The 12,051-nt window shown below is 48.5% G+C and overlaps 1 protein-coding gene across 1 annotated transcript in view; it reads right to left on the bottom strand.

Moving 5' to 3' along the window:
- Positions 1 to 6,255, bottom strand: part of LOC114505286 (vascular endothelial growth factor receptor kdr-like) — a 168,143-nt gene extending 161,888 nt beyond the window's left edge. The window contains exon 1 of the mRNA XM_028523177.2: positions 5,478 to 6,255. Coding sequence (XP_028378978.1) covers positions 5,478 to 5,556 — 79 coding nt within the window. The 5' untranslated portion in view covers positions 5,557 to 6,255. The remainder of the gene's footprint in view (positions 1 to 5,477) is intronic.
- Positions 6,256 to 12,051: the final 5,796 nt, after the last annotated feature.

Below are 12,051 nucleotides of genomic sequence, written 5' to 3'. Positions count from 1 at the left end.
GAGACTCAGTGTGCTGTCCCTTTGTAGCCCTACACAAAAGGAAAAAAGTCCAAGAGCTTAATTTCAGCTTAATCTTAAATATTCCAGCTGTTTCCCTTTGATAAGATGGCTATTAAGTTCACTGGTAGAAAATACTTGATTTCAAAAGATTCCCAATTGGAGATCGGTGTCTGAGTTGCCATGATTCATATGGTTCAGGGTACCCCCATGAAGAAAACACCTACCTTGGAGGACCAGCTAACTTCCACGTTGGCCTTTTAAATAGCAGAGACACAGGTGCCCACCATGAAGATAAGACCTTGGAGAACCAGCTAACTCCCACATTGGCCTTTCAAAATGGCACAGAGACAGGTACGGGGTGGTATCCTTCCCTTGTAGGCACCGCAGTTTTCCTCCCAATTGTGGAGAGCAGGACCAATACAATGGCATTGGTCCGATGAAGACAGCATAAAGTAGCCCTGGCTGGCCTAGCTCAGTGAATTGAGCGCGGACTGGGAACCAAAGTGTCCCAGGTTCGATTCCCAGCCAGGGTACATTCCTGGGTTGCAGGCCATAACCCCCAGCAACCGCACATTGATGTCTGTCTGTCTGTCTGTCTCCCCCCGCCCCCTTCCCTCTCTAAAAATAAATAAATAAAAATCTTTAAAAAAAATTAGAAAAAAAAAAGACAGCATAAAGTATATAAAACAAAGTGGAGTCCCTCATGGCAACCAAGATGGCTGCCAGTCAGCCATGACACTTTGGTTCAAGAGGGAAACTACCTAAGTCAGAGCAGACACGTCTGGCAAGGAGACACACCTGAGATATCTGCAGAACAGCCGTGCCTGCAGAGCAGGACCACCCAGAGACAGGCTCCTGGGGAAAGTCCATACTGACCATCAGAGGTGTCATGCAGAACAACCATGCACCACCCATAGGCTCCTGGGAAAATTCCACATTTGGTGGCAGGGGTTCCAAGACATTTATTGAAAAGACCCAGAAGGGTGGGGCACACCACTTTCAAGGTATAACTGAGGCCGGCTCCAGACCACTGCTGAGACAGCCAAGCTCCACACAGCAGAGGGCTGGCTCCACGCTACACGGATCTTTCTTGGCATAAGCCACTGGAGGCTCTGCCCTGCTGGACTGAGGACTTCACCTGCCCTGCTGCCCACCTGGCTCCAGAGATCCTTCCTTGCAACATGCTGACGACTCCCTTACCCACCATGCTGTCTCCCAGACCTGCAGGCTGACACTCTGGGACTTGGGTTCATTATCCCCATTGATTGCTGTGTGTGTGTGTTATAATTCTTAGATTGTTCACGTGTGAATAGGATATTCATGTATGTTGATGTTCTGCTGTGAGTGACCCTGCATTCAGTAAGAGCTGAGTGAATAGCACAGTAACTGTGTGTGACTCGTCTACTCCTTGGTGCCGGGCTGCTCATCAGGGAGCAAGCCGGGCAGTTGTCCGGCTGACTTACAGGAAAGACTATATCATGAACAGACGCTCGTGACAGTCATAAAACCGCCATGATCAGGTTTCAGCTAGTTTTACTTAGCAACGTCTCTTCTGCCTTAGATCTTTAATAAACTTCAACCCTATGTACACGCAACAAATGTTGTATCCTGGGATCACAAAACCCTTAAAATAACACATAGGAAATCTATTTGAGGCCCCACAGAGGTTCTTCAAGATCTGTCTTCGGCTGATCGTTTCAGCATGGACCGATAGTTTCATCAGATAATAAAGATTTGTTTCCCCAGTTGGGGCCTCTTGTCCATTGTCCATAATTTAATTAAGCCAGAAATATACAGGGGTGGGCAAATGTAGGTTTACAGTGGTGAGTACGTGAAACAGACTTTCTTGTGGTATTATTGTTTCTTGATTACTTTGTTTTTTTTTACTTGTATTAAACCTGTAACCGACTTTTGCCAAACCCTGCATTCTGGCCCGAAAAAGATGGAGTGGCACAGAGAGGGGATCTAGAGCCATGTTCTGTGAAAAAGCACGGAAGGACCTGGGCTAGATTAGGCCAGAGCAGGGAGACGTCTTCAAATATCCACAGGACGACCGCAGGAAAAGAGGGGGAAACTGTATGCTTTGTAATGTTTACTCTTTTTGCATATTTCCAGTGCCGGGGACTCTCTGGCCTCCTGAATTAGCCCACTTCATCTGCAGCAGCGGATATGGTAGGAATGTTCTCCTGTGTGAATGTACCTTCAAATGCTTGCAGGCAGCTTCTATATCTCCGCCCTCCCCCATCTCAAAGGGTCTTTTCTTCTCCTAGCTACATCTCCCCGTATTGTTTGTTCTTTACCTGACAAAATGTCAAGAGCCCTTTCCATCCTATTGAGTCTCTCAGGGAAGCACTGCAGCCCGTCAGTGTCCTTCTGAAAGCGTGGGGCCCAAAGGCAGGCTGCAATGCACCAAGTATAGTCTGACCAGTGAAGAACAGAGTGGAACCTTCCTGGGTCTTTCTGGGTCTGAATACTATGTTACGGTCACCTGTAATCAGAATATGTGTTTCACTTGCCTTTGAGTTCAATATGCCAACAGGACAATATAGGTGCGAAAAAATCCAAAGGAATATTTGTGCTTAACCCATGGACACGGGCAGCAATATGGGGGTTCACTTGGGGAGGGGAGAGGTGGGCAAAGGGAGGAAAGTGGGAACAGCTGTAATAGCACACACAATAAAAAAAATCAAAGGTTTTTAAAAATCCTTATCTTTTGTCTTTTGCACAAATATGTATCTATAAGCCCTGTCTTCCCAATTCTTTTCGGAAAGGTTTTAGTTCCCCTTTCTCTTGTGTTGGGGGGAGGAGCGCGCAGAGTTACAAGCTTACATTTATGTCGATTACAATTCTTACTGCCCTTTTGAATCCCACGTCTATACCTGTCTGTATGTTCCTTCTTTTTATTTGAATGTTTGCTCAGTGCGCCACCAATACGGTCCTCTACACAAGCACGAAGTTATCGAAGAGAAGGAAGCCGAAGCCGAAGCCTAGTGTTTTTCCTTCCTCAGAAATTGTCCTCCAGACACACATCCATTCTAAAAATATATTTTATGAGTGCCCTTTACCCAGCATTTTCAAGGCCATTCCAAACATTTACAAATCCCCGAAGTTTAATCTCCACATTTCTCTTACAGGAAGACACTTCGCTGAATTCCTTAGGAGACCCCAGTATTCCGTTGCTCCGGCATTCCACCCCCGCTTTTTTCCATTCCAGAAATCCTATTGCAAAAAGACACTGCATTCTGCTGCCAAGTCCTGTCTTCAAGGAACCAACATCGGGGCTAATGCTTATGCATTCCTCTCCTAAAAAGCTTAGGGAATAAACTTGTAAATAATATTAATTGTAGATTCTTGCAAAGAGCAACATCAAGAACGCCAGTTTTGTAATACTTTTCCTTCTGTTTGGAATACAGGACTACAACGAGCCATCTCTAGGTATGGGACATCTCTGACTACTTAGTGGCTATTCCTAGTGATTTAGTATGAATAGTTTACATCTACTCATATTCTCCGTGCTCAGGGAAGCTATTCTTCTAGCTGGCAGACGTACACCCATTTCCAGCAGTAAGGTGCTCACTTTGCATCTGCAATCCATTGCAAATGTTATCTCCTCCTTACCAATATTTCATTTACTTTGGTATTGTCTTTCTCTGCTCTGGTATTGTCTTTCTCCTCGGCAAAGAAGATGGAAGCTAAACACATGTTTGTTCCTCCCATTTACGGTTCAAGAACTGAGGCTCAGAGAGAAGGGAACACAGGGTATGTGTGAGACCCAAGAGCACTTGTTCAGATACCCGCTTCTCTTTAGAGCAGCCCGCCACAGACATCTCAAAAGAGAGTTGTTACATGACCAACACGTGATGCACCATCACTCCCATTACAATGGAATGAATGATCGCAATGGACCTTTAGGGGTCCAAACAGTTTAAATAATGTGACCAAGAGCATCCCGTACAACTCCACATTCTTACTGGCCATGTAGAGGTTAGATTCCACACAAAGCCTGGAAAGGGCAAGAAACGCCACTGAAGTTCTATGAACAGAAAACTAGGTGATGGAGGAAAATGAAGGTGGCAACGAAAAGCTATTAAGATTTTCCAGTTGTGCCTAGTGCCCACGGCCTTGTGCATATGTAGCCCACGTTGGGAATCAGCGGGGGGACCGTGGGTGGAAAGTGTGGCTCTGAGATTTGCTGAATACATTAGAGTTTCAAGAGCTCTAAAGGTAACAAAGCAAGCCACCTCCAGACTCCAGCAAAGGCAGCGACAGCTGCTGCTTACAGCCCTGCTAGCGGTCCCCTCCCCCCCCAACCCCCCGCCCCCAGCTTTTGGCCCTCTGCCAAAAGGTTGAAGACCCTAGGGTTTACAGGCTGGAAAGGCAATCACTACCCGAGTCAGCAGGCGCCATCTACTGGAGGGTCACCCCACCTGCCTTTCCTTTTCAAGAAAGTGCAAAGGCTGACCCAGTGACTGCTCTGCCTACTTGGGCCTTTCTTGGGTTTTTGTTTGTTTGTTTCTGTTCGGCTGTTCTGCTGGGTTTTTAAAAAATATATCTTAGAAAAATATTGGGGACTGTCCTGACTATTTGTGGCTCAGTTGTTGGGCGCCGTTCTGCAAAGTGAAGGGTAGAAGAGTGTCCGCTGAGGGCGGATGCCTGGGCTGCAGGTTCAGTTCCCGGTCCGGGAGCCTGCGAGAGGCAATCCATCGATGTTTCTCTCACATCGGTATTTCCCACCCTCGATTTCTCCCTCCCCTCACTCTAAACATAAATAACTAAAATGTTGGTTAAAATATTGAGACAAACAGATCTTCAATAGTTATAAACGACAATACCTTTGGAAAAAACTACATCTAAAAAAGAAACCAAATTGAATCCTTTGTCCCTTCCGTTTCTGATAGTACCCTCCAAAATCAGAGAAAGGCTACAAACGTGTCTTTTCCTATTTTAATTGCTCAGTTCCTCAACATGTATGGACTGAATCTTGGGGATACAGTTTGTGCTCTGCGCAAGAGGCTTTGCGGAGAGATCGGTGCCCACCCGCGGGAATTGTGGCTGTAAAACAGAGGGGAGAGGCAGTGGTCCCTGGCCTAGAAGAAATCAAGATATCCCTCTCGGGGGGAATTCTCGAGATCTTTTGCAGCAAGTGTGTTCTCTGTTAGGAAAACCAGCGAACGACTACCAATCATTACACGCAAAAATTCCTTGTCACAGGCTTGGCCACCCTCTCCCTGGGGGCTCTCAGTCCCCTGCATCCCGGCCTGTTTCTCTTCGCTGGCCCTTCGCTGACGACGGTAGCTCCCAGACAGAGCTGGCTGCGGGTCTGGGCTCAGAGGTCCGCTCGGCAGGCCACAGGCCAGTAAAGATGTCTCATTCTGTTTGTGGCGTGCCAGACCTGACTCCCCCCAGGTGAGCTGCAAGGTTGGAGCACCAGCACCGCACTCGGCGCCCTGTGAGCTGTGAGGCGCCCCATTGCTTACCTGGAGTCCAGAGCAGGGTGATCAGGAAGCGGAAAGCCAAGACAGCCAGGGCACCATGGCCATGACGGGGCGCAAACATCTTGGGGCACAGAGTGCAGTGCGCACTCTCGCTTCCCTCTGAGTCCTTTCGCTCCTCGTTCCGAAGAAAAAGGCAGGGAAGGGGCGGGGAAGGGGGGAGGTCAAGGGTTTAAGGTAAAAGATCTGAACTCTGTCTTCTGACTTCTTACCTCTGGATTCTGACCCTCCCGCCTCTTCCCGGCCCCCTCCCTTGCTACTCTCTCAGCGCAGGGCCGCCCTCTTCCCCTGAGACCCGTCCTAGGGCCTCGGAGATACCGAGTTATTCCATGAGAGGAGCACAGCCTAGGCAGTCTCGCAGGGACTCTCGCTCTCTGCCTAACACTCTGTCTCCTCCCAGGCCCACGATTCCCTCGCAACCTTCGGTGGCAAGTAAGGTGTCGGGGTTCAGGACGCCCGTACACCGAACCTGCGACCGGGGAAGTCGGCGCCGGCACAGGTACCGCTTAGCTGCTCTGCGGCGCTCGCAACTTTCTGCCACTGTGTTGAGAGGAGGCGGCAAAGTTTGTCTCTGGAGGGAGGAAGTTCGGGACAACCGGGGGAGAGGATGGGAAGGAGGGAGGAACCAGGAAAGGGAGCCTGGAGGAGTGCGTGGAAGAGCCCAGAGGAGGCTGGTGCAGCTATCCAGGAGAGCGCCCCTAATCGACTGATGGCCCTGGGGCCAAGCGCCTCAGTGCGGTTGGGAGGGAGCACCTGCCAGAGCTGCATTTCCCTTTCCTCCTTTCAGGAGCCCACCAGTTCCCTCCCCCAGGCTGATTTCTTCTTGGCCTGAGTCTCGGACGGTATCCGGGAAGGATGTGGGGGGTTCTTCAGGCAAGGAGAGGAAGCGTACACGTCAGCGCGAGTGCTCCCGAAGGAGAACAGTTCTGGAGCTGACTTCAGGCCTTCCGAGGCAGGAGGTTACTGTGTGCTCGGAAGGTGAGGACTGAGGCTAATGGGCAGCACAGTCTGCCATAGCCAGCCGGGTCGGAACGGCCAGAGACAATAGCACCCAGACAGCTGGAGAGGCTGTGGAGGAGATACAGATTCTAGGGAAGTAATTGGCAAGTAGCAACAGGCATGTGGTAGGGGGTGTTTGTTTTTGGCAGAGCCGGCTGAGACGTTATTTGGGGGGGGGGAGCGAGTTCATTTGGCTTTTAGTTGGGGGCCTGGGTACGAGGCACTGGTCCCCCAGGCAGTAAACTCCCCCACCCCAAGGCTGAGCTGAGGACTGCGTTGCAGCCTCAGGAGGGTCCCCTGTGCCCCCGCCCCCAGCACAGCTCCTTTCCCGCACACCCAGAGGACAGGAGGGACAACATCAAAAGACTCAAACACCAGCTTCTTTCCCATTGCGGGTTTCGATCTTCCTCACAACCACCGTCTTGCAGGAGGAGCTGGTGCTGGTGTGGCTGAAGGAGCCAGAGCCCCCGCCAGAGCCCAAGCTGGCCTGGAAGTCCACACCATAGTTGACGTTCCTGTAAGTCGGGCTCATCCCACCTGAGTAACCACTGGTGGTTTCAGAACATGAGAAGCCATGTTCTGCATCCCAGACTCCTTGCAGGGTTCTCCTTGCCCTCCAGCAACTTGCATACTTTTCAGTGATCACACCTGGGGGCGAGGGAACCAGGACATTTACATCCCTTCCCCATCCGTCATTGTTTAGGAGCTACTCCCCTGCAGGGCACAGCAGGCAGTAATTCCCAGGCACTTCTGGCGTGCGATATGTATTCAGGGCAAAGTGGGTTCTCACAGCCTGAGGACAGCCCTTCAACAAAGACGCAGGTGCTGGCTATTGAAAGTCAGGTTGGCGTCCACAGAAATCAGAAGGGGAAGTGGGTGGAAGACCAACAGCCTCTGCTGCGATGTTAGTGTGCATCCTCATCCATATTATCAGCAGCTCTTACACATTCAATAGTTTCTGGGCGTCTGGTTTATTGCCATATTGCTATGGGAATGGACGGTCCCATGTCATAAGAAGTTCACACTGGGCAGGTCTGAGTTTCAAGTCCAGCTCATTCACTAACTGTGTGACCCTGATCCTTACCTTTGTCATCAGAAAAATGAGGAAAATATTCACACCTACCCGTTAGGGTTCTGGAGAGGAACCCATCACAGAGCTGAGCACATTAGCAAGCACTCCATCAATTTAAACTAGTATTTATCAATAACCAAAAGGATTTGGAGTTGATCCTGTTGTTTAGTATAGGAAATGGGGAAAGTATATGCCTGTAGATATGGGGCTGGAAATGAGTGTGGGCCACCTTAGCTAAGGTTGAACAGAAAACAGAGGGCATGAAATCTAGTGACCAAGGGTGTAGACATTTAGGGGGGTTCTGGCTGAAGCTTCACTTGTGGTTGGCTTGCTACCAGAGTTTAGAAACTCACTTCTATAATCCCAAGAATACACACTTAGAGAGGAATTTGTACTTGAAGGTGGTTCACCGCTCCATAAACACCATGTAAGTAGGAACGGTGTCTAATTTGTTTACCTCTATATTCCAGACAGTGGAAGCGTCAGGCACTCAAGTGCGTATTTGTTGGATTAATAAACGCATGAGTGCAAAGTGATATATAGATCTTTTTACTTAATCTGGCCTATCAGTATTTTAGTCATACTATTTCTTCCACTTGAAATACCCTCGTAATGGGAGGGAAGGGGGGAGAGTTGGGAGGGGGGCTGGATTGGGAGTAAAAGGGAGAAAACTGTACTTGAACAATGATTAAAATAAAATAAAAAAAAGAAATACCCTCTATTTCTCTTCCCACTCTCTGCCCCATGCCTATAGATGTGTGTAGTAAGAAAAAAAATATATATCCTTGCCCTAGGAGAACTCTGACCTTTGCTCTCAGCTTCTGGGAGGTAATCTGTAAGCCCTTAGAATGTCATATTCGATAGGAGTGATTGAGAGTAAGGTTTTGGCCACACCGACAATGTGATTTAGGGTGGGGGCTGTGCTTTATCTGGCATCACATTCGTTCCTAAGAAGACTGGAGGCTGACGTAAGCCACCGGGGTGGTGACGGAGTCCCGGTCAGATCTCTAGGAGCTTGGCTGAGCTACTCAGTACTCCATCATTCATATTGTCACATATCGATGCTGAAAAAGTAACCCTGTCCTGACCTCACAGGGACAGGACCACTGACACTCCGAGTTTAGTACTTTCTTGGACTCTTACCGGTGCTGATTTCCTGGGCTGATTTTAAATCTTATCTTTTAGGCTTCATAATCCACAGCTGTGAGTATAACAATGAGTTCTGTAAGTCTGTCTAGTGACTTACTAGACAAACCTAAGGGTGCTCTTTTTAAAAAATATATTTTTTTATTTATTTTAGAGAGTGGAAGGGAGGAAGAAAGAGAGGGAAAGAAACATCAGTGTGTGGTTGCCTTTCATGTGTCCCTTGTTGGGGACCTGGTCTGCACCCCAGGTATGTGCCCTGACTGAGAATCAAACCAGTGACCCTTTGGTTCTGCAGGCCGGCAATCAACCCACTGAGCCACACCAGCCAGGGCCATAAGGGTGCTCTTGATTTGGAATTGCAATTAGTGTCAGAAGGGAAGGTGGTGTTCTAGGTAGAGTGGTCATCCTAACTACTCTGTTGCTCTAATCTTCACAACATGGTAGAATTTCCCATCCTCTGAAGCCTAGTTTATACCTTTCCTTGTTTGGTAGAGTCTTCTAATGTTCATCCATACCTACTTCTGCTCTTCTGAGCTCACAAGACTTTTATATTTTTCTGCTCCCTTGAAGCTGGGTGAGGCCATGTGATCAGTTCTGTCATTTTACTCTATGACTGGTAGCAGGGCTAGAGAGTTTAGTTATAAGTGAGAAGCACTCCAGGACTCTCTCTTCTGCTGTGGTGATTATGGAAATATGTGTGGAGAAGGAAAAGCAGCCCAGATTGTGCGCTATTACATAGAAAACAGCCACCCTGGAGAGTCATGTGGACCCACAGTAGGGTATGCATGAGCAAGAAATAAACTCTTGTATGCTAGGCCATTGAGATTTTGGGAATACCTATTACTGCAGCACAACCAAACTTATCCTGACTGGTTACAGAGATTTTCCTCTGTTGGAAGTAACCACGCCATTCACTGAGTGCCTCCAGGCCCCCATCCATCCCTGTCATGACACATGCTTATGTGTTTTCACTAAACTCTGAGTGACTATGAATAGAGTTTTTATTTTGGTCAACTTAGTATCCCTAGTGTACCCACCATAAGGTGTGCTTGAGATTACATACTCCATATATGTGTGTTGAATCTAATTCATCTGGGTGGCAGCAGGACTGTGGAGACATGGCTCTTGTGAAGACAGACATAGTCTTGTCTAGCAAAATGTCTTCAATGATCTATTGGAGAGCCAAGTAGAAGGAATAGAGGCTTCTGAAGAACACAGGATCACTCTATGCCCACATACCATCCCTCTTCTTATTCTTCCCCAGTGACAACAAGAAAGTGTCCATATGACACACATGGCCTTCTGGACAAGGCCACAACCCAAGACACAAATGGGAGCGATGAAACCAGAATAGTGTGCTTCTAGGGGACATGGATTTTACCTCCAAATATCACTGTTCAGCTGTCCTGCAAACCCAGCTAGCCTTATCCTATGGCCAAGCTGAATTGTTCTGCACGTGGTGGGACTTCTGGAAATGCTGGGAAGTCTCATGTTGTTCTCCGGGACCTGGCAGGTAAAGGCCCGGCAAGCAAGATCTATCTCGTCAGTCCTATATCCTGTTCAGGAGAGAAGCTTCTGGGAGCCAGGGGTGAGCACACCAACATAAAGAGGGAAACCCCAAAGGGTTCAAAAGCTAAGTGAGCCAAGAGGCACAATGGTGACCTCCATGACTGACCCGCTGAAGTAAGCCAAAGCCCACGGCAGAGACCATGGTCCTCCTCGCATTTGGTTTTGGTATTAGACACAAAAGGACATATGGTGTCAGTACGCTTTTGGAGGCCTAGATTAGAACGCTTAAATATAGTGTTCACCCTGGCTGGTGTAGCTCAGTGGATTGAGCACAGGCCTGTGAACCAAAGGGTTGCTAGTTCGATTCCCAGCCTAGGGCTCATGCCTGGATTGCAGGCAAGGCCCCCAGTAGGGGGTGTGTGAGAGGCAACTACACATTGATGTTTCTCTCCCTCTCTCCCTTTCCTTCTCGCTAAAAAAAATATTTTTTTAAAAAAATAAAGAAATACAGTCCTCAAGGAGCATATTGGGAGTGACACTCTTTCACATGTTAGCATCAGCTCATTCTATGTTCTTGCTTCACCTCCCCCCACCCCCAACCCACACCACCCCCAGGAACCCTCTGAGAGTAAGCAGCTCTGAGAGCAGTTTGAATAAGGGTGGGAAATGAGTGAACACTCACAAGCAAGGTAACCTTGCCCGGCCACATTAAATGAGCACCTGGCTTCTCCAGTGTGAGGTGCAGTTCACAACCCCGTTGTCCAATGGCTGTCCTAAAGACTAAAGGAGACCCTTATATGTAAGGTTATTCAAAATAGGAGGAATTGTGGTATTGAGACAAGCCATATGCCTCCTCCATCAGACCTGGTGAGAGCCTTTCCAGGATAGAGATAGGTCAGGGGTGGCTCGTTTAGGAAGAGGCCTTTCCTGGGAGCTGGGATGAGTATTCTCTCTCCCTTCTAATTCTGTCCATCTGGGCACAGCACAGAGACGTCTCTTCTGACCCCTGTGCCCCCTTCCCCCAGAAAATCCTGAAGAAAGTAGAGTAAGGAGCCATCATCCTCGACACGATGACCTTCCAATGTGGCCCTCCACTTTGGAAGGTCTTCTGAAAATTATACTTTAAGTCCACTGTCCCCTCAGCTCCCAGTTGAAGGGAGAAACAGTAATTACACAAAGCAAATTGGAAACTTAAGTCATTAGAGAGGTGAGTGGCATGTCCATCGGTGAATACAACCGAGGGTAAGAAGTGGGTAAAAGCTTGTAGCAAACGATTTTCTAAGTAGCGCCACCATTCTTTTTTGTTTTTTAAGACTTTATTTATTTATTTTTAGAGATGGAAGGGAGGGAGAAAGAGAGACAGAGAGAGAAACATCAATGTGCAGTTGCTGGGGGCCGTGGCCTGTAACCCAGGCATGTGTCCTGACTGGGAATCGAACCTGTGACGCTTTGGTTCGCAGCCCGCACTCAATCCACTGAGCTATGCCAGCCAGGGCGCACCACCATTCTTTATGGTTCTAAAGAATACGGATTTGTCATGTGCACCATATGGGGCTTTCAGAAACAATTCTTCCGCTGATGAGACGTGTTTCATTTTAGGTTCCTCAGGAAAGAACCAGCTACGTCCAGGAGTGTAAGACCCCCACCATTTGTCTCCTCACGCTCCACTGGAGGACCCTCAGAAGGTCATCAGGCAGCACTAAGACCAGACACAGTGCTCTCGCTGTGAGGAGGTCACTGAGATGCAAGTCTAGTAGCTGGGGAAGCAGGCTGCTGAGAACTGAGCCTTCTGAATTTGGTGGAGAGAGACCGCAGACCCCATGGGAGAGGGAG

This window comes from Phyllostomus discolor, chromosome X (assembly GCF_004126475.2).
Source record: "Phyllostomus discolor isolate MPI-MPIP mPhyDis1 chromosome X, mPhyDis1.pri.v3, whole genome shotgun sequence".
Taxonomy (NCBI): Eukaryota; Metazoa; Chordata; class Mammalia; order Chiroptera; family Phyllostomidae; genus Phyllostomus; species Phyllostomus discolor.
This window is presented reverse-complemented; position numbering and strand designations above follow the sequence as displayed.